The 22364-nt window shown below is 39.1% G+C and overlaps 4 protein-coding genes across 14 annotated transcripts; 2 read left to right on the top strand and 2 right to left on the bottom strand.

Annotated features, from left to right (window-relative positions):
* Positions 1-8: 8 nt before the first annotated feature.
* On the bottom strand, positions 9-3005 carry Rbpn-5 (Rab GTPase-binding effector protein rabaptin-5). The gene is made up of 6 exons (XM_018105483.3): positions 2753-3005; positions 2164-2693; positions 1276-2105; positions 1074-1209; positions 901-1017; positions 9-771 (listed from the first exon to the last, which is right to left on the bottom strand). Exons 1-6 carry the CDS (start codon positions 2799-2801, stop codon positions 496-498), a joined length of 1938 nt encoding a protein of 645 aa, XP_017960972.1. The 5' UTR covers positions 2802-3005; the 3' UTR covers positions 9-495.
* Positions 3006-3263: 258 nt separating this feature from the next.
* LTV1 (LTV1 ribosome biogenesis factor) lies at positions 3264-5061 on the top strand. The gene is made up of 2 exons (XM_018105488.3): positions 3264-3408; positions 3465-5061. Exons 1-2 carry the CDS (start codon positions 3406-3408, stop codon positions 4926-4928), a joined length of 1467 nt encoding a protein of 488 aa, XP_017960977.1. The 5' UTR covers positions 3264-3405; the 3' UTR covers positions 4929-5061.
* Positions 5062-6077: 1016 nt separating this feature from the next.
* Positions 6078-19175, top strand: alka (glycine receptor subunit alpha alkaliphile). Of its 11 annotated transcripts, none has more exons than XR_016196924.1 (11): positions 6078-6653; positions 8475-8626; positions 10893-10975; positions 12681-12780; positions 12857-13011; positions 13341-13430; positions 15595-15750; positions 15814-16174; positions 16261-16377; positions 16467-16571; positions 16698-16732. XR_016196924.1 is itself a non-coding variant. In XM_018105495.3 (11 exons), exons 2-11 carry the CDS (start codon positions 8565-8567, stop codon positions 16795-16797), a joined length of 1311 nt encoding a protein of 436 aa, XP_017960984.1. In that variant the 5' UTR covers positions 6080-6653; positions 8475-8564; the 3' UTR covers positions 16798-19175. The 11 variants fall into 11 exon arrangements, 9 of the variants coding, with proteins under 9 accessions (XP_017960984.1, XP_017960981.1, XP_017960980.1 ...); XR_016196923.1 differs by having other exon boundaries at positions 6080-6653; positions 16261-16389; positions 16698-16778; XM_018105495.3 differs by having other exon boundaries at positions 6080-6653; positions 16261-16359; positions 16698-19175.
* On the bottom strand, positions 18221-22353 carry LOC108654299 (periodic tryptophan protein 2 homolog). The gene is made up of 10 exons (XM_018105482.3): positions 22186-22353; positions 22016-22128; positions 20634-21947; positions 20228-20567; positions 20019-20164; positions 19813-19960; positions 19517-19751; positions 19291-19452; positions 18557-18773; positions 18221-18496 (listed from the first exon to the last, which is right to left on the bottom strand). Exons 1-10 carry the CDS (start codon positions 22201-22203, stop codon positions 18286-18288), a joined length of 2904 nt encoding a protein of 967 aa, XP_017960971.1. The 5' UTR covers positions 22204-22353; the 3' UTR covers positions 18221-18285.
* Positions 22354-22364: the final 11 nt, after the last annotated feature.

Here is a 22364-nt window from a genome sequence, read left to right on the forward strand (position 1 = left end):
GAACACAACTGTTTTTCTGTCCATTAACAAATGTTAATAATATTTTCCCACTTCTACAGGCGTACTTGGTTCAAGTAACTCAGAGCGTCAGCACAAGTGTCAAGTGTACATAGGTTTTCATTTATTTTAGTTTTATTCTTATATTGTTGCTTTGCTTGCGTTCAAAATTCAATAATTGGAAACTTATCTAGAAAATAGCTAACACGACATAATAAGACGACATTAAACTAGAGGACTGAGTTACATGCAAATTTATATATACATACACACATGTATATGTATATACATATATACATATATAGCATATACAATTTGAAATCTTAGCGCACTTTTGCGTTTGGATATGACTCGGTTCGATTTGACGAGGACACAAAGTATCCAGAGATAACAGATACAGATACAACAAAAAAGAAAGAATGGAATTATAGTACACAGTACATACATAGAGAAAATAACAATAAATATTTGCCAGCGCTATAGAATAGTGTAAATTAACTAATTCGTCTGCTGTGGCTCGTGACTAAAGTAGGGAGCGGTGTGTGGCGTGAGCAAAGTGTGACAAATATCACAGACGCGGGCAATACGTTTCCGTGGTCCCGATGGCACCGTTTTCGTTAGACATTTATCGCAGTAGATGTGTCCACAGTGGCGGCAATGGATTTTGCGCACCATCACCGTGAAGCCGGCGTTGCATGTGGGACAATTGGTGACGTCGTCGTCGTCCTGCCAGCGCACCTCGGTGTCAGCATGCCGCAGCTCCTCTAAGGTCATCTAGAACAAACAACAATTAGGATTAGGTTTAAGATAATTTATGACAATATTACAAGTATATTGGAAAATACAAAATAAATATTTATATTTGTATTTAGCTGGATTTATTAATTGGGCCATTCGGCTTACCTGTAGCTTTTGTGACAGTTTGACAAAATCTTTTTGCACCGTTTCCATTGTGGACAACTCCTCCTGAAGCGTCTTTATCTTGGCCTTATAGTCTACATTAGTTTTTGTCAGTTTCTCCTGAAAATGGATCAAGAGTGAAATTGATTGATTGATTTCATGCATCAACTGCTTACGTTTGCTTCCTGTAGTTCTATAATCTCAACGCGGCACTCGGACAGCTGCTTGTTCAGCTCAGCCTCTTTGCGTTCCAAAAGTGTCTTTGATGACTCGTGCGACTGCTCTGCGATCAGCTGTTCCGTGATGCGATCTCTACGGAAAGTAAATAAATAATGAATTAATGAACATGATTGACATAATTATATATCTTCGGCTTACTGTAGTGACTTAATGTCTGATTGCACTTTGCGTTTGTAGGCTCGCTTTTCATTGTTGCTCTCTTCGAGCTGGGCGCGCAATAAATGAATCTCATCCAGCGAGCTGACGCACTTCTGTTTCTCATATTCGCTGCTAACTCTGGCCTGTATCAGTTCGTTCTGCTGTCGCAGAATTAACTCCTGCAGCTCGACCACAGTGTTTGGGAGATTAATGTATTGGTTCTCAATTTCCTCGGATGTCGCCAGAAATCGACCGGACAGAAAGTCATTGTCAGCCTGCAGTGTCTCTAGATGCTGGTTGACCCTTTCACGATCGTCGGTCACTCGCTGTAGATTTCGCATAACCTCCTCCTTGGTCTCGAGGAACTTTTGTTGCATATCCAACAGTTGTTGCTCGTTGTTCTTCACTTGCTCGCGAAGGTTTTGTACTTCGGTCTTGTGTGCCTCCCGCTTCGTTTGCCACTGATTCTCCAAGTCATTGCGCAGCGCTGCTTCCTTGCTCAACTGTTCCCGCGCCTCCGTAATCTGCTTTTGCAGTATATCCAACTGCTTTTGCTGTTGCTTCACCTGAGCTGCCAAATCATTTGCACGCTGCTCAGTCGTATTACAGCTACTACAGGCTGCACTGTCTTCCACCAAATCTGTTGAAGTGGACTTGTGCATGGCATTTGCTCCATCTAGGACCGATTCTGTTGCTTCCTCCGTCCGCTGTGAGGTGCTAGCTTTAGCCTGTAGCTGTTCGTCTGCTTCACGCAGCTTTTCCTTTAGCGCTTTCATTTCTGCTTGCAGTTGCTCAATTATAGAGTGCATCATTTCGGCATCTTCGGGGGCCTGTTTAAGCATACATATATACATATATTGGAGCTACAAATAAGTCTAGAGTACTCACATATTGGTTGGCATTTGACTTGCTTGAACCGCGCGCGTTGCTGTCGGCACTCTCCTGTTGAAAACTGTTGTTCAAAGACTCGCTGCCTAGTTTTCGCACAGATCCGAGTGTTTTCTTCACCTGGTTAAGAACATGAGGCGCTAGCCCGCCGGATGGCTCGGCTGTAGCTATTTGCTGCATCTGTTGAAGTTGCTGTTGTTGCAGTCGCAGTTGTTCTACTTTTATGCGCTCCAGTTCTGCTTTGTATATGGCCGATTCTTCGATCGTGTCCTGCACCAGCTGTTGCAGTGACGATATCTCCTCTTGCGCCTTTATATCCTTCAACTGCATTTCGTTCTCGCACTTAAGATCTGCTACCATGACGTGCGTCTTCAACTCATTCAATTCGTCTTGCAGCTGCTTTCGCTCCGCCTCCTTTTGCATGTACAGCTCCTTCATTTTGGCACGCTGCGTATTAAACTCGTTTTGCATTTTACGCATCTCGGCCTGGAGTAGTTCCAACTTATGCTGGTATGTCGCGTCATCATCTCCTGAAATGACGAAGTTAACCCCAACTGAGTTCAGCATTGATTATGGGTGATTCGCTTACCGTTTGCAACGTTATTCTGCGCCTCCGACGTGCTCTCATTCTCCTCCATTTTACAGAAAATGAGCCAATACAATAATATCAACAATTATGTTTAGTTTACCACAGGGATGCAAGCCATCAGAATTAGAGATGCGCCGCACAAATAGAACTCGCCCATGAAACACTTGCGACTGCCGATTAGTGTACAAGACACGATGCGCTGCAGCAGAGGCTGGTAGTAATTATGATGGCATATAATCTCTGATTATTTATACTTCGCAAAGAAAATATAACACTCTCAGTTATATATGATAAATAACATAATTAACACCTACTTAAGAAATCTAAGTGGAGGAATATGGTTAAACGATAGTTGATTATACATACATCCATTTAACGGTTATTATGTAGGTTTACTTAAAATTTATTAACAAGATTTAATAACAATATATATTAGTTTTGCTTTAAACACTTTAAATGAAACGACATAGCAAGCTTTCAGCGCAAATACTCTATGGAATTATCGATGAGTAAATCGATATAGGTATACAATAAGTTCCTATCGATTAGGCCGTCGTACTGTCTCACCTCTAATGCACATGTGTTTTGGAACGCAATAACTATAAAAGTTGCCAATTTTATTTTGAAGAAACACCAACTCTTGCAGCCTAAAAATGGTAAGTTTTGAACTCTTTAACAATATCAACATGCCTTAAGTCCATTTAATTTGTAGGTGAAAGGGAAAAAACCATATATTGACCGGAAAAAGGCTGTCACATTTCACTTGGTGCATCGCAGTCAGCACGATCCCTTGGTTACCGATGAAACTGCTCCACAGCGTGTGCTTTTGGAGGCGAGTGCGAGGCAGTCGCAGACAAAAGCACAGGATGAAGCAACCATGGATCCAGAGAAACGGCGAGAGGAGATGAAAAAGTTTGGTATTCACTTTGATGACGATTACGATTACCTGCAGCATCTGAAGAAGCGAGAAAATGATGTGGTTTGGGAGTACATGGAGAATCCCAACCAAGCAAAGAAGACGAACGCTGAGGATGCCAAAGCGCAGACCAAACTCCTGCTGCCCAGTTCCGTATTCGCAAGTGAATTTGAGGAATCTGAAGGCATGTTAAACAAAGCAGCTCCTCAGCCCGGTCCGCGTCCGGATTGGGATCCAGATGTTGTTGCAGCACTCGACAGCGATTTCGAAGACACTGAAGAGTTAGAAGACGATTTCGTAATGCAAGCGATGGGCGGGGATGAAGATGAAGAGGGAGACGATGAGGATTGGGAAGACGAGGACGAAGAGAATGATATGGAATTTGATTCAGATAATTTAAATGAAGACGAGAACGAAGATGAGATGATGGACCGCCTTGGTCCGCTGATGCGGAAAAGTCGTTTCGACGATGAGGAAACCAAGTCACGCTTCACAGAATACTCAATGTCGTCGAGTGTAATTCGTAGAAACGAACAACTATCACTGCTCGACGATCGTTTCGAGCAGTTCTATGCCAGCTACGATGATCCCGAGCTCGGAGATCTTGCTTTAGAAGACATTGAGGGTCAGTGGCATCAAAAGCATCCCGTTGTAATGCAATGTTTCCAGGAATTCAAGAAGAAAAACGAAGATTTGAAATATGACAAAGAATGGGATCGCGAGCGCATTAAAAAATACGAAAATGTTGTTGACGGTGAACACGATCCAACCGACGAGCTGGTCGATTACGAAGTCGAAGACGGCAAGGAGAAGAAATGGGACTGCGAATCCATACTCTCCACGTATTCTAATATTTATAACCATCCAAAACTAATTGATGAGCCTCGCGCCAATCGACGTGCGGCGCCCATTAAGATCGATCCCAAAACAGGTCTTCCAGCAAACGTGCTGCGTGGCGGCACCGATGCCCAGCTCACAGCTAAGGCGTTGGCCAACTTGGCCGATGATTCACCAGATAATGCTGGTCCGAAATCTCTGTGTGCCAAATCAGTGCTATCCACACTCAGCGTCCTCTCCATACGCCCCAAGGACGAGACTCCCGAGGAGAAGCGCGAACGCAAGCGTTTGCTTAAGGATTACCGCAGCGAACGCCGCATCGAGAAGAAGGCCAACGCCGAGGCCTTCAAGGAGGAGAAGAAACGGCAGACACATGTGAAAATCAACCAGCGCACGAACCAACAGGGCTCGACAATTGTTTAGGCTGCTTTAAAACTATTTAATTTTTTAGTAAGAATATTTGTTAATACTGAAAATGCTAGTTGTAATTTACCATCATGATTTATAAACATTATGTATGAATGTACATAAATATATTTAATACACATTTGGAAAAAAGTAATAAGAAAAGCGTTGAATAACTGACCATCAAAACTAATATGCTCTATTATAAACTACCCTACATATATGTTCGTGTGGAAATACTAGCGTAGCCATAAAAAGACAACCACGAGCCACGCAACAATTACCTCAAACCCCAACAGTGACGCCTATGGGCTTATGAAGTTATATATGTATATGTGTATATACAGACATATATATAAATATATGCATATATGCTATGCCACTAACTATGACCAGCTTGCAGCAGATTGGCCGATTTGCTCAAATTCCTAAATATTAATTTATATACATATATATTGAAATTGACGTTTCATTGTTAATTCACACTTCTTCAGGTAGTGCAAACAAAAAGTCAGGACATACCAAGGGACACTTTCTATATATATATATGTAGAATATACATATATATGTATGTACATACACATATGTACACCTATAGTTCTGTACACTCATTACAATGCATTTAAGTTCTAAAAACACAGTTTAGAATTTCCCCTGAGATATGAGTGAAAGTAGGCGCGATTTCCACTTAATAAAAGTTAGCTCTACTTTTCGAAGTGGGTGTTGCTGTTGGAAAGACCCAACAATATGTGAATACATATGAATGAGTGTATATATGTATATGTATATATACATATGTTTGTCTAAATAGATACCCTATGCATGTGCTCGTCTGTTTGTATTCCTTTTCCTCGTTCCACCTGTTTTGGTGTTTGGTTATTTTGTGGAAATTTCAAGTCAAATTGCCTAGGTTTTATTGGAAAGCCCCGACGTCAGTTGTTTATTGCGATTATAGTTAGTCGCTTGATGGAAGGGTGTAGACATGTTTAGTTTAGGTAAATCATATTTATGCCTACGTACATGCATATGGCTTATAGTAAGTGTGTTTCTCCAGCCGGAACTGAAATGTGAGACGCTTTCAGTTTCGACATAATAATGACCTTCAAATGGGGTGTCAAGTATACATACATATACATACATACATATGTATGTATATCTTTTAGAAAAATATTAGCATACATTCATAATTCAGTTAGAGTTTCGTATTAATACATCATCATTAGTATTTGCCAAAAGCACAATTACATACATACAAACATGGTTATGTTTGTATGTACCTATGCGCTGAGCTAAGCAAATCGTAGCCTAATTACCGACCCTGTGTTCTACTAAATACCAAAACAAACCACGTACTATTGCAAATGATTAAAAATCCACATGGCCACATTTCCATGGCGCCTAACGGAACCTAACACCAATTTGGAAAAAAGCTCGAGCTCGCACGCTTACCCAGCACGATACTCACAGCTCCTTGTAAATGGAAACCGTCACAGTTGTCGTGCCGCTGCCGCTGCCGTTGCCGCAGCCGCAGCCCCTTCTCCTGCTTCAGCCACTGCCAATGTCCCTAGCTGGCGGCTAGCGTCGGCGTCAGCGCCAGCGCTGGCGTCGCGCTTGCTGCCATTTTGTTGGGAGCGCGGTATATTAAAGTGGCAAGAAAGCAGCAAAGAAATTCGCGCATTTTTAGTTCCGTTCAGTTCCTGAGCGAAGCCGAAAGGATTCGAACGCGCGTCGGCCAGCAACGCGGTAATACCCATTATATTTCATTCAATTGTCCAGCGGACAAACAGTGTTCGTGTCATTGCCTCAAAATGGGCTAAATGCATTTTCGATTCGGTTACTTTTCGAATCGCATAATGAATGTTCTAATGAGTCAAATCGATAACAACTTAAACTATCGGTGTTGGCTATGAAATAAATATGAAGTTATTAATAATACATGCATACATATACAACCTAACACGAACCAGTTCCGCGCAAATTGTAAACATGTGAAAAACCGTTACAAATTAGCGATGAGAGTTTTAACTATGCAAAGCTTGTCTTTAGTGTGAACAGCCGAAAGAACAACAATTAAATTTGTTAAAATCCCTTACAACTTGCATTCGTTTAAAATAAATTTATATTAATTTAAGAGAATAAACGTAGCCGCTTTTAACGTGCATAATTAAAATAAATGGATTTTCAGACTCAATTAGTCGCCCACTAATACACGTACAGACGTACGTATGTGGTTATGGATATGCTTTTATAGCTTTGTGCGAAAATACGAAATATTCCATACTCAAATAATTAAAAACTGTAAAATACAAAACAAAATTGCAATAAATACTGATCTTGATTCAAATATCTCATATATAGCTATACGAATAAATACATAAATATGTACACACACATACATATGTGTTTGCTTCAGATCTAAATCTTTAAGTGTGTAACTGACGCCTGGCTGTGTGTGTATGTGGGGCTAGCCGGATATACTTCATCTTGCAGTCCACTCATTGAAGCGGAATTTTTAATTTCAATGGCGAGAACTATCATTTCCATTGTCACTCGCAATGGCAATGTCAATGTCGCTACCGGTTCCTCTTGTATTACCCATGTATATAAATTGAAATTATCAGGAAAATCATAATCTTGACAAAAATAAATAAACAGATATTCGATATGTATAGGAAATATGATTTAGGATCCATGAGACATTCAATATTTGCCCTTGCGCAATCACAGATATAATATGCCGATCGAGCTTCTTCTATCTTATATTGAATGATCTATTGTTCCATTATATAAGTCACAGATATGTACATACATATGCTTAAGTAGCTTACTTTGCGTATGCTGACCAAATTGTAACGATAATATTTAAAGCGCGCGCGCTTAAGTGGAATTGGCACGCGATTCAATTGTCTCACATGGACTTAAGGCGCGAAGTGTGCCGCATATGCATGTGTGTATTTATCTCTCTGTGTCTATGTGTGTGTGCTTGTGTGCATGTATTTGCCTTGACCGGCTGCCTGGCAAGCTTAGACATCGCGCTCCGTCGTGGCTATCATTTTACTAGAACCACATGCGCCTGCCTCCCACACAGATGGCCCGATAATCGCGCACAATCTATGAACATATGTGCATATCCGACAGCAGAAATCATGAGATAAGTGACACACACACACACACACACACACACACACAAGCACACTCGCCTCTAGCCATAGATTTACATATGACATATGCCGTAGAGCACGCCACTATAGCGTCGGCCGAGTCGGACAACGGTTTATTTATTCGATATTTGAACGCTAGTTGAGTTGGTATCGCAGTCGCAGTCAAAGTGGATCCATGAGTCCAACTGTGCGGCAACATAATTAGCCAATAACGCGATAAAATCGTGATAATATATATCCTAATTATATATTTAGTACTCAATCAAACTAGTGCTGGCTCGTATCCTTTGAAATCGACGCTGTGTTTAACGATTATTCATTTTTATCCTTTAATTCGAATGCATTGAAAATTAAATTCAAATTCAACTTCAATTTCGATTTCGATTACGCTATCGTGTTACAGATTTCATAAAGCGAATTATGAAATTCCCACGTCGATGTAAAGTGAGATGATTTGAGGTTTGGTTTAATTTTCTGTTTCGTCGTCAACATCATGCTGGGCAAATATAACACAAAGGCATTCATATCGCTTGGATTGACTTTCATATTGATGTGGTGAGTTCCAGTTTCAATATAGAAATTCAAGTTATTATCCTGATTATTATATATTGTATACGCAGAGTAAACTGTTTTTCTTAGAGAAAAACTTCTATATGAAGTAAATAAGAAACTTAGCTTTCACTTATACTTATAGGTTAGTATATGTATGAGTTATATGAGCCAGCATTTTGATTGGAACATAATAAACATCTACAATATTTAAAGTGTTATAAATAATTCAAGAGCATTTCTTCCATATTCAAATAGGCTTTTAACGCCTAGATATAATATTTGTATAGTATTATCATATGTAAATATGTCTAATCTCAAATATATTGTATGGACTTAATTGAGAAATTGCACTCGACTGGCTTATCACATATGGAAATTAAGACAATGTTTATATTAGAAGACTTACAGAAAGATAATTGTAATATTTATATACATAGGTGTGTACCTCTACACATGATTCTGCCAAATTTGAAATGCAATTGTTGTCAATTTGTTTTTATATTTTACTTAAAACAGCTTGGGTAGGCTTTGCTAAGCATATAATTAAGATATATAAATATTTATAATATATATATGTATATGTATATGTTATTGATATATGTAAATTAAATGAAATCTTAAGTATTAGTAAGAATTCAATATATAATAATTAGTAGAAATAAATAGAGAAGACTGTGCAGAGATCCTAGTCCATAAGAGAACTACAGAACAGAAGAGATTGCCATCGTAATTATGTTTATAATAATAAATATTAATGTAAATAAGTTATACATAAGGCACATGAACATTGAGCAGCGTAATGAAGTAACCCGATTTAACAAAGTGTGTTTGATTGCCTGTATATCTGTTCGTGTGTCTGTCAGCACATCTGTCTCTTTGCCTGCCTCTCTGTCTGTCTCTCTGTCTGCCTAAATTGAGCAAGGGACGATGAAAGCCTTCCGCAGATCATTCGAGTTGCCTATGTGTATGCAGCACTCTTCACTTCGTAAAACGAAGCTAGGAGCAGAGAGAGTTCCCATTCGCTCGACTGCAACGATCTCTACCTGGCGTCGGGCTCTGTTTGAGAGCGCCTTGTGGTGTCAGTGAAAGTTGCCCTATATAAGGGGCACTAGCCGCAGCATTTCTTCAGTCGCCCAGGCCTGGTGGGGGTCAATTGTGCAGTGTTGTAAAGTGAAGTAAAGTGAATTAAAGTGATGTGTGTGATCGTTCAGCTAAGTATTAAATACTTGCAGCAAATAATTAGCAGAAATTCTCAGAGAAAATAAATAGAAGAAATTCAACAGTTAGAAGAAATTATAGGACAGGATTACTTAGCGGAAAACACTTAAAAGAAATTATAAGACGGAAATACTTAGAAGAAATTCTTAGCAGAAAACACTTAGAAGAAATTATAAAACGGAAATACTTAGCAGAAATTCTTCGAGGAAATACTTAGAAGAAATTCTTAGCAGAAAACACTTAGAAGAAATTCTTAGTCGGCAATACTTAGAAGAAATACTTAGCAGAAAACACTTAGAAGAAATTATAAGACGGAAGCACAAATTCTTCGAGGAAATACTTAGAAGAAATTCTTAGCAGAAAACACTTAGAAGAAATTATTGGTCGGCAATACTTAGCAGAAAACACTTTGAAGAAATTATAAGACGGAAATACTTGGCAGAAATTCTTGGACGAAAACAATTAGAAGAAATTATTAGTCGGCAATACTTGGCAAATATTCTTAGAGCTATCAAATGTTGATCTTGCGCAAAGCATTAACTACAATATTTTAGGCATGTGTCAGCTTTGTGGAGGAAATTGCATATAATATATGCAATATTTATTGAATATAACCTCTGCACGGTATTTCCGAGTATTGGCAAGCCATTTGACAAAATGAAATATCATAAAAAAAAGAAAGGGAAACACAGCACACACACACACACTTTCTCACAGATACAGACACACACCAAGGTCAATTGAATCACTGCAAATGGGGCTGCAGCACGAATATTAGTCAACTTAAAGTTTAGCTAGGGGTTGTCAGGTGAAATAGCAGTAAGCTGAACAGCACCTGTATTCACAGCCAGACAGGCCCAGACACGAATGTATGCAAGTTAATTTCCAGTTTGGACTTAAATTGACAAAGTTTATAATAGTAGTACCCAGAGCGCTCCATGAGAGCCAACAGCCAAACATATATACATACATATATGTAGTTGCACATGCATTTATATTCTTTGAGTTGTTGCCATTTCATATCCGATTTGTATTTTTGGCCACTTTTCAGGATTAGTGAGGCCACGGACGCCCACGTGAACTACAACTATACAACGAAGCCGCGAGTGGTTCTTCCGCCTAATTATGTCAAGGGTAAGTTGGCAATATATTTGTATACCCTGTAAATTAAGTCATTTCAAGACATTTTTCAATGGCTGAACATGGTTTGTGATTTTATTATTATTATAATTAATTTTTGTTTTTGTTTTGTGATATAAAAATCTAACTCAATTTGGCTAGATTTTTAAATGCTCCATTTTAAAATATTCTAAATATTACACTTGGCAAGGTATTCAATACTTTTAATGATACAAAGCTATATTAAAATATTTAAAAAATAATAATAATTATAATAATACATTAAAATAAGTTATAAACAATATTAAATTATAAATATAGACATTATTAAATGTAAAACAAATTACACAAATATTTTATTTATTGTGGTATATATTCACTAAATAAATACAAATCTTATATGAATTATATTTGTTAGCATATTAAATCTTCGGCTCACAATGCACGGTAAAAATATTTTGTGATTCATTTCTCTTTCTCTTCGCATTTTGCCATTGCTAAAAGCGTTGCGTGTGGCATTTATCGTGACACAGCCAATTTCAGGGCCTTTTCGTATAGCCCGTAGAGCCCGTATAGCCCCGTTTTTGTCTTCAGCCGGTGCATATTCGCTTAACTTCTGTAATTACTACTTATGTACATATATGTAATGCATGTATGTATGTATGTCTATAATAGCAATGTATGTCGCGCCCTGACGTCAACAGTGAACGAAAAAAAAAAAAAACGGAAATTATAGCGATCGATTAAACGAGAGAGAAACGAAGCAGAAAATGAAGAACAGGAGATGAGTTTAAATTTTGCATGCCTTTATAGAGCATATATATAGAGGAAGTAAAAATATGTCTTGTGTAGTATATATAAATATTTATTAATTAATAATTTACTCAGACTCCCCTTCGTTAAACTCCCTCACTATTGCCCCTGCTTTGATATCTATGAGGTTCTTACTTTAATCTTGCATTTGAATAGAGATTGTGCCCTCTGCAACGCTGCCATTTCCGCAGGAAAAGCAGCTAGAGCTAGCAATGGGCCTATATTTTGTGTGTACTTTGAAAAGTAACCATGACCAGAGAGAATTCGTACCCAAAGACGTCACACAGTGCTCTAGATCAAAGATAATTTTTGCAATTTTACCTTCCAGCAGACTTTATAAAGTCTGCAATTGCAGGTGATGGTAAACATACTGACAATATTTTTTAAATAAAATAACATTATAAATAAAATAAAAAATAATACTAATAAAAGGAAAATAGTGATATTTTCCTTAATATAATTTAATATCGTTTATTTATCCTTAACATAAAAAAAAAAAAACAATATAAAATATTCTATAGTCTCATTTAACTCCGTTACTTCCTTAAGTGAGATTCTTAACTATATTCATATAAGATAACAACAATTAAAACGGTGAAACTTAAAGCCATCAAGCTCTTTTGAAAGTAATGAAAAATGCCAACTAAATTAAGTTGAACCTTAACGTCTAGCGTCTAACTTCTCACGCCTGGAACCTCTATCGATTTTCACAGTTGTGTAATAAACCTTCAACCCACACGCTGTCCCTGAACTTGAAGTGGGGCCGATTGCCCGAAATTCTTACGTGTTCATATACGATAAATAACAGACTATATAAAGACCAAAAGTGTGACGATTGGGCTGGGGCTACATATGATTATATTGTGTTATTATTTTCTGATTAGATGCGTGATCTTTCTAATTGCAGAAATGCGTCCGCCCTCGAAGAAGGGTTCCCCAGTGATAGTAGACTTTAGCATATTTGTTGTAGATATTAACTCAATTAACGTAGAGGATATGGACTTTAGGTAAGTGATGTTCTCCATTGGCTCCATCGAAACGGTGATCATATAATGCAGCCAGACATTATATATCCATTTTCAGAGTTGACATGTTCATTCATCAGCGATGGATGGAATCGCGACTAGAAATCTCCGATGACATATTCGAGGAGGGCGACGATTATGTGACCTTGCTTCCAGAATTTTTCGATAACCTCTGGCAGCCAGATCCGTATTTTCTCAATTCAAAAATTGCCGGTAAGTAAAGATGATAAATATATGCATGTTCCTCCATTGAGTTACTGCTACTAAGCAAGGTGTTTTTGATGTGAGATTTGTTGACACCCGAATTCACAATTTACAATTCACAAAGTTCTCTAGCACTGATAAGTCTCTCTTGATCGCACTGAAGCCTAGAGTTAGTCTATATGTATTTACCTAATTTGTGTATAATAATATTGTGTTTTTTATACTTTTAATTTCCATTGTTTTTAACATTACCCAAAACAAAAAAAAAAAAAACAAACAAAAAATCGAAAAAAAAAAAAAACTTCTTTTCAACTAATAACAACAACGCATACGACTAGGATTTGGAAGTCCACATATTTCGTCGACTTCTCTACTACGCCATAAGGATGAAAAAGAATCTAAAAACTTTCATCTAGACAAATCTTTAAGTATACTAACAATCAACTCTAGAATGTGTTTTCGTGTTGGCCATTGTAATCAAGTCGTACTCAAGCAATCACAAAACCCTCATTCAATCAACTCATGCATAACTCGAACTTCAATGTAAAAGCTAACGAATTTCGGCATGCCGAATATCTAATACTCTTGCAGTTTTTAAGAGGTCTTAAGTCTGTAATCTTGATTTCGCTGAGGTTTAATTATTGAGTTTTTAAATGTGTTTTTCCGATTGATGACCATGTTTAATACCCCAAATGCCCAAACCAAAATCAATTGAAAATAATTAGTAAAACACCCATTTGATTGTCAATTGTCTAATAATACTAAATCGATTTCAATCATATAAATATTTGTGGGCAAAACAGAGTCAGGGCTCAGGAAGAAAATTAATCAGGCTATTTTCAATGTGAACAAATGACAATTTAAAAGCTGTTTTGCAAACCTAGAGAAATTCAATTAAATATTAATATAATAATAATTTCCTAAAATACAATGAAATTTAATTAATATTTTAAAGAATGAACTCTACTGCAAGTTTACATCTCTTTAGAAAAAAAATATTTATTTTTTATACATATTAATATACGTAACATTCATTGTCGTCTCATACTCACAACAAGTTCATTTGACTTTAATTTATTTGTTTTCCCATACAGATAAATGAAAATGAATTTATACAATCCAGTTTCTTTGCGGCAGGTCGATAAAATGATTTATATATTTATTTCAATGCAGCCAACTAAGAGCTAACAACAAAATGCATACTTAACAATAGAGAGTCAGCTTTTAGTCCATTTATCTGGCATTGCGTGCAACTGAAAAATCAAACGGAAAATCCGTAAAAAAAAAAGCATTTCGGAAATAGCTAACGGACTGACCAAAGCGTTCTCAATGCCATGGCCAATTAGTTGCTAGTGTTTGGCTCAAAAAGAATGTAGACCCCCTATATTAAAATACAGCAATTTTGCAGTTGTAGAAGTGTGCGATAAGATCTAAACAAGGTTTCAGGGCGAAATTCTAAACAGAAATCCAGTTGACCTTCGATCACCTTAACAAACCTGATATGTGGCTTAAGCAATAATGTTTTAGACTATATAACAGAGTCTATATAAAGGTTCTCTGAGCAGCCTTTTTCATTTAGAAGCCTGAGAATCCCAGTCTCTATGAACTCTATGAACTTTGTCTAATTGCCTTATACAAATACCTTCATAGATATCGAATTTCGTCACCAAGTCTAAAAAATTGAAGTCGTCTAATTTTATTAGCTATAAAAGTGAAGCATTGTTAGTGTCCCAATTTATTTTCACGAAAAGTAGAAATATCGATTTACAGCTTTGGTTTTGTTTAACAAGGATGGGATACACTTTTGTTGTGTAAACATGGAAAACTAAAAATAATCCATGGCAAACATTATCAAGAAAAGCAAAACAGTGAATCGATGCAAATGGAGCAATGAAATTATATATATAAATATTAATAATATATGTATTTATTACTCAAAAGATACATGTTCTATTACTTTTTTTAATATTTTATGTTATGCCGTATGAAACTCTGTGAGATTTATTCAGATTCAAAGAACTCTATTAAACTTTCTTGGGCGAAGCAAACGAAAGCAGTTCTTATTAGGATGCTAGTACTCTAGTTCTATAAGTTCTTTGCAAGAATTTACGCTAGAACTCGAGAACATTGGGATTAACTAAGTCTATAGACGTCTAGAAAATTTACTTAATATTTAATTTACTTTTCAGTTCATTCTATATGTTATAGTTGGCTGCACCTATTAAGCCTCATTGCAAGAACAGAACCAGATAAGACTAGCAGGAGTAGCAGGATTCATGTTCCTGCACAAGACTCTTTCTCTCTCTCTCTCTCTGTACAACATATCTAATCGTGTTCACATGCAGCAGCGCCAATTCGAGCTATCGAAATATGCATTCGAGTCATTCGCTTACGTAGTTAACATAGATCCTACTTCAAGATGCACTCGCCCACCCAGCATATTGCGTGTAAACCCATCCCTGTAGCCACAATACTACATACATGTACATGTATATCAGACAAACGAGTGCCTTTGCCAATTCTATCTAGTTCTAATCGAAACCACTTTGTTCCGCAACTCTGCAACGTCTTTTCGATGTCTTCTCATTGTAGAAATAGCTACCCTGACGCACAAGTTCACATCGGTGACGCTCTACAAGAACAAGACGGTGCGCTATGCCGCCCGGATGCACGCCATCATTGCCTGCCAGATGGAGTTCCAGCTGTATCCCATGGACATACAAGTGTGTCCCATTTACATTGAAAGTTGTAAGTGAACAGAACGATGGAGTCCCTCAATCGGAGTCGATGATTCAACTCGTTCATTTCCAGTTTCGTCCAATAACCAAAAGGTAAAGTTACGCTGGTCGGATTCGGGCGTAACGCTCAATCCGGAGCTGAAGCTGCTGCAGTACAATCTGGGCCAGCCGCTGGAGCTGGAGGAGAGCGATGGCTACATGCCCGAGAAGGTGGGCAACTTCTCTCGGCTCACCGTCTACTTTCGGTTCGAGCGTCAGATTGGCCACCATCTGATCCAGACATTCGCGCCCTCCTCGCTGGTCGTGATGCTGTCGTGGTTCAGCTTCTGGCTGGGTCTGGATGCCATTCCGGGTCGCGTCACACTGCTGGTCACCTGCATGCTGACGCTGGTGACAATGTTTACGGGGCTGCGAGCCGATATACCACCCGTTGCGTATGTAAAGGCAATTAACTAGCTCCTTCGTCCTCCAGCGCAAGACGCCAACTAATATGGCTTCCACTTTGCTTTGCATGCGACAGGCGCTGGATCTGTGGATGGCCGGCTGCATGGTCTCCGTGTTTGCCGCCCTGGCTGAGTTCGTGGTCGTCAAAGTGCTGGACGTGCAGTATCAGTACCAGGTGAATCGCATACCAAAGGTATTGCCCATGGTAAGCGCCGCTCTGGGCTCTGCCTTAATAAATACAAAACGTTTCTTTTATCGTTCCATGTCTTTGTGTCGGCACAGCGCATTAGCAATATGGAAAAGGGTCAATGTGCAACGGTGGCGAGCTGGGAGGGTGGCGCCGTACGGTCACGGAAGGCCACACAAACGCCGACGACGCCGGGCCAGGTGAGTTGGGGCCTTGGCACACATGCCACGCTCCTTTGGCCACATTAATATCGATAATCAAATCGAAGTCCATTATATAATTATATACGAATGTGAATCGTAATAATCTGTAACAATTATCTATAGACCTCACTGCAGGGCAATGGCGGTCCACCGAAGCCGGCGCGTCGCCAAAGCCTTTTGTCTGTCGCCTGGACGGACACGGACACGGGCGTCGAGAAGATAATGTGGCGTGAGATTGATAAGGTATCGCGCGCCGTATTCCCCATACTGTTCTTCGTCTTTGTCCTGCTGTATTGGCCCATCTTGCTGATGAAGTCCTCCTAGGATTTGGGGAGTTCCAGAATACACTTTTCTGGACTCCGTTAAAAAATCGAAACTCAACTCAACTAAACTGAAGCAGAACGCGGACTTACACAACGATATCCATGTGCTAGAGTGGCTTACTAGATATATATCTAGAGATACCCACACCCACACACACACACACGAATACATCAATGACTATGAGCATATCAACTCAGACCTGATGTGGTATCTATGAAGCTACCTTTCCATACTCGAATACTCGATTGACAGTTGCTCATCAGCATATACTCCCTTTCTCCCTCTCTCTCTACCTATATATACATACTTATATGTATGTATATTTATTTTGTTATTATTTAAACTTTTAACTAATAACTACTCTGCTTTGTAGTTATATTGCGCTAGCTAACTGGCAAATCAACTTATCAAATATCCTATTGAGAACTATTTTGTAATTCATAAAAGATAATAAGAAACTAAGCAAGAAACAGTTCAAACAAATTATAATAACAAATCCGTATCGGCTTACATATAGCTCGCTTTATGCCTAGAACATAACTTTTGATATACCGAAACTCTATCTATATACATATATTTTATTTGATTGATATTAATTAGCCTGGGATTGACTTTTATTTACTAACTATAGATAATAAATAGAGATACATATATATATATATATTTTGTATGCTTAAGGAAAATCAGCCAGAAAATAAATTGGTGCTTTGACGAGATAATAAAATTGATTGAGATAAACCTCTAAGGATCACGAAACATATATTTCATACACACACACCCAACTCGTAATGTAAATAAAGTAGTAAAAATGCTAATTAGGAATTTTTACACACTTGTATAAGATGAGTAAATAATTTAGCGCAAACTTTTGAGCTGTGGCTTTATACAAATATATATATATATTCATATATATATCTAACTGTAGCTAAAATAGCGCACACTCAATAAAAGCTAGGAATACGTACATCTATGTTAAATATATTTCATAGGGTTTACGAATTAAAAGGAAATCATATATTTTGTATATCAAAAATTGCTGTAAATATAAAAAATATTATAATAATTCATCTTCACAGAGATACTTATTTATCGTAGATCCAAATATGATATTTGTGTACATAAATTTCCATTGGTTAAGTTTTTTTTTCGCAGAGGTTTGTTTTTTTTTTTAGATATATATATACAGAGAATCGAAACTGTTTATTATGCTCTATTAAATCTAACCTCAATGCTTAAAACATATCTAAAATAAAAAGTATTCAAATATGCATGTAAAGCCAGTAAATAAATAAAGCCAATTTGAACACAAAATAAAGACAAGATTTCATTAAAATTACATTTTAATATCCGTATTCGTACGATCTATATAACAACAAGATTAACTATTCTACACTCCGTCAGACTCCTCACTGTTTTCTTCTGCTTCCTCGTCTTCTTCATCGCTAAACTCGCATTCCTCGTCTCTGTCCGGTTTACTCTTTATCAACATCAATTCATCATCACTATCCGCATCCATTGGCACGTCTTCTGTTTTCGCTGCCTCCAATTGCTCCGCTCTGTCCAGGAGCACTCGTATCGTGTACTTGTTGTAGTCACATCTGGAAGCGCATTCATAAGTGTTAGTCAACAAGCTAAGACCCCCTAGGCTAACGACTTACATTTTGTTGAGCATTTCATATTTACGCGAAATACTTTCGTGTAGGCCAAGCAGAGCCGCGTGCTGGAAGACGCCGTCGCGATTGCCGTGGGTATTCAGCAGGCAACAGCTCCAATGTAAATAGAACTCGATGTGGGGCGAGGACTGCAGGAGGCGCGCCAGATGTTGCAGCAAACGTGGGGCGATGTCGGGCGATAGATCCGCGCAAAGTAGCTCAACTGTAAGGAATGAAGACATCGTTTCGTTTCAATATATGCAGCCACGTGCTGTAGGCCAATGGCAATCAATTTACATATTTCATTGTTGCTGCTTTTGCCGTTTTACTGTTTCTGTAAACATTGTTCAATTTGTGGGACCCATGTCAGTGGCCGAGGGGCTTATTAACAATCTGGCTATACAAATAGTTCCGCCTGTCAAACGCTAACCGGTCATATTAAAGCACAAAGAACCTTGAAACTGTTTATTAACAGCAAAAAAGAACTAGAAATTTGCACATTCGATCCGAATGGAGTTGGGTAATAAGCTCCTTGAATATAAGGGGTAAATCCAACTTGCATTTATTTTTAGACATGCGAAAAATGCTAAAACGGCTATCGATTATAAAAATTTTAAAAAGAAGTGAGAACAAGGCAACAAAAAAATAGCCTGACTGACTCCCTTGGCAAGGTCGAACTGTGTACAGAGGTAACTTTTGTGCATTTTTGCATAGTATTCAGGTAATTTACGAGCACTTACTATCCCTGTGTGGCACGCGTTCCAGCACTAAGGTCACTAAATTGGTCTCGTTCAGTTTCAAGGACATGACGAGCGCCTTGCTGAACTCCTCGCTCTTAAGGGCCTCGTGTACCGCCTTAGGTGTCACTTCCAGCGTCAAATCAAACGGATCGAATACCACGCCTATGAAAAATAACAAATTATTTCAACAAATTACAATAATAACTCTAGTTAGCCGATTGCTCACCCTTGTCCAGGGCATATATGCAAAGTCCTTCGGTGCCTGCAGCGGCAAATGCTTGTCCCGTGGGTGAGAAGCGAACGCAGAAGACACGCACCTCAGGCTGAAAACGTCTTGAGGACATATCGCCCTTACGCACGCCCGGCAAACGAATCGCCACATTGCCGCCCTCGCCCTGCTCACGTCGCTCTATCAAAGCCATATTGCCAAACTCACTCAGATGCTTGCGGCTAATGAAATCCTATGAAATGTAATATGGAAATTGCTATCAAGTTCTATTTACATGATTTATCCCTACTCACATTTAAGCCATCCAAACTGTGATTTTGTGTTATTTCAAATTTCTTTAGTAACAACGCCTCTTGCACGTGATATATGCAGATGTAGACGGATTTGCCAGCAGCTAGAATGCATTCTCCATCCGCTGAATACTCGATGGTAGAGAAATAGCTGAAAAAGAGAATTCGTTAAAAATCATTTGATATACCATTAAGATATCTTTACCCACTTCGCCTGTGCATTTTTCTTAGCAGTTACTATATCCGTCTGCAATCGACCGCCGCCCAAATCATTGCGTCCCTCAATTGAGTTCACTTGTGTCGCTGATTTCACATCAAAGATTAGTATGTTGCCAGCAAGCGTTGCGACGGCGATCTGGATAAGCACATAAAACATTAAGACTTTGACACAAATAGATTTTATATCTAATCCATTCACCTCTTCTCCGCTGGGAGAGAATGCTACGCATATGACATCAGAGATAGCATCAATTGTTTCGTGCTCACTATTGCTCTCCAGGCAATTCCAGACCTTCACAGTTTTATCCCAAGATCCAGAGATGAGTGTCGAAGAAGTGGCCACAGGCGAGAAGGCCACAGATGTCACTGGGCCCTCGTGACCGCTAATTACCTCCAGAAGTTTGCCCGTCTTGATCGACCACAAGAATATATCGAAGACATCCTGACCACCGGCAACAACCAACTCTCCCGAGAAGTCAATTGCAACGCAGGCGAACTGAGCAGGAGTTGGCGATGTGAATGTCCTGAAGTTACGGTATCTACACAAATGGAAATTAAAATTAGTTGAAATTGATGAATTGAAGTACCATTAAATCCGAGCAGACCTTATTATATCGAAAGCACGCACTGTGCCGTCCAGTGAGCTGCTAACCAGGAACTTCTTATTACGGCTGAACTGTACACCGGTCACGCCACTCGTGTGCTCGCTGAAGGTCACGAAGCAGAAACTGCTTTGGGTGTTCCACAGCTTTACCTTGGAGTCGTCGCCGCCTGTGGCAATGTATTGGCCATCTGGCGAGTAGGCTATGCAGGTCATATCGCTGCTGTGGCCCTGCTGCTTCATGATGTACTGCTCACTCTGCCACTCCCACACCAGCAGTTGGCCGATTTCGCGTGAGGCCAGCGCAAGCCAATCGCCAGTGTTATTGAAGAGGGCCGTCGATATGGGGTAGTCGGAGATGCTCAGCGAGTGAATCATATTGACATCGGGCAGCTCGTACAAATAGAAAGCGCCCGTGCTAAAGCCGACCACCAACACCTTCGTATGTCGATTGTAGTTGGCCGCCGTTAGCATCGCATCGCGTTTCTCCTTGCGCGGCTCGTTGGCTAAATAGTGCCGACCGAGCTTTTTGTAATAGAATGGATGGGACTTACGTACGCCTTCGTCTTTCACCTCGTTCTGGTCATCGGCTAATGGATAGGACTTATGTACGCCTTCGCCTTTCACTTCGATCTGATCATCGGCTTCTGCTTCCTTTTCCATATTGCCTTCGATATCATCTTCGGACTCACTGTCTGATCCCCTAAATGGATTTAGAGTGCATCGCTTTGCAAATGGCTGCGCAGGTTCCTCCTTAACTTTTTCGACTTCAATTAAGTCCGATGGCTCCAAGCTACATTCCCATAGACAGAGTTGTCCATTCCGGCTGATGGTGTTCAAGTGCAGGCTGTTCAATTCGAAAAAGCACGATACAATGGCATCCGTATGTCCGCTTAGGTTATACGTTCGAAAGTTGAGCATGTGATTTATGCCGCATATTTTAGTGGAGCTATCGCGAGAGCCAATTGCCAGGAGCTTGGAGTCTGTCGACCAATCTAGCCACGTGATATCGTCGAAGCTCCCAATGAAACTACGCTTCAGTACGAACGGATTGTATTCGCCAGTTATTTCACCCGGAGAGCAAAATATTAGCACAAGATTCTCTCGTGCGACCGCAAAGTATTTGCCATCGGGACTGAAGGTTATGCACTGCACGCCCGTTTGGAATTTATGCCTATGTATCACCGTGCAGGAGACCATACTTATCAGCTGTGCATTGCCTTGCTCATTGACAGCGATCAACATGCTGCCATCTGGAGATAACGCAATGTTTGTGTAGTTGTAATAGGACTCCAAGGACAAAGTGCGCGACTTGTTGCTGAATTAATAATAAAGTAAGGCATATATTACTGTGTATCTATAACAAGCGTGAGTTGAGAAACATACTTCTTGAGATCATACACCGTTATCCGGTTGCCCACAGGACTGATAACTGAATTGCCATCAGGCGTGAAGGCCAAGTTTCCATTGCGATAAATTGTGCCCAACAAATTCGAAAACTGCAAATATATAAACCTGAGCAACATATATTTTTAAGATGGTGAATTACTACTCACTTTGTAAGAAAACTTCATATCGCACAATTAATTTATAGCTTAACGAATTGAAATTCAGCCTTTAAGCGGTAACTATAAACAAAAAGCACTGCACGTGTTAACCGGTGGACGCTGAAATACCAATAAATCGATATACAAACACTATCGATATTTGTAGTATTTATTGGCTATTTGGGGAA

Source organism: Drosophila navojoa, chromosome 5 (assembly GCF_054131105.1).
Source record: "Drosophila navojoa isolate 15081-1374.11 chromosome 5, UAZ_NAV_1.0, whole genome shotgun sequence".
NCBI classification, from domain to species: Eukaryota; Metazoa; Arthropoda; class Insecta; order Diptera; family Drosophilidae; genus Drosophila; species Drosophila navojoa.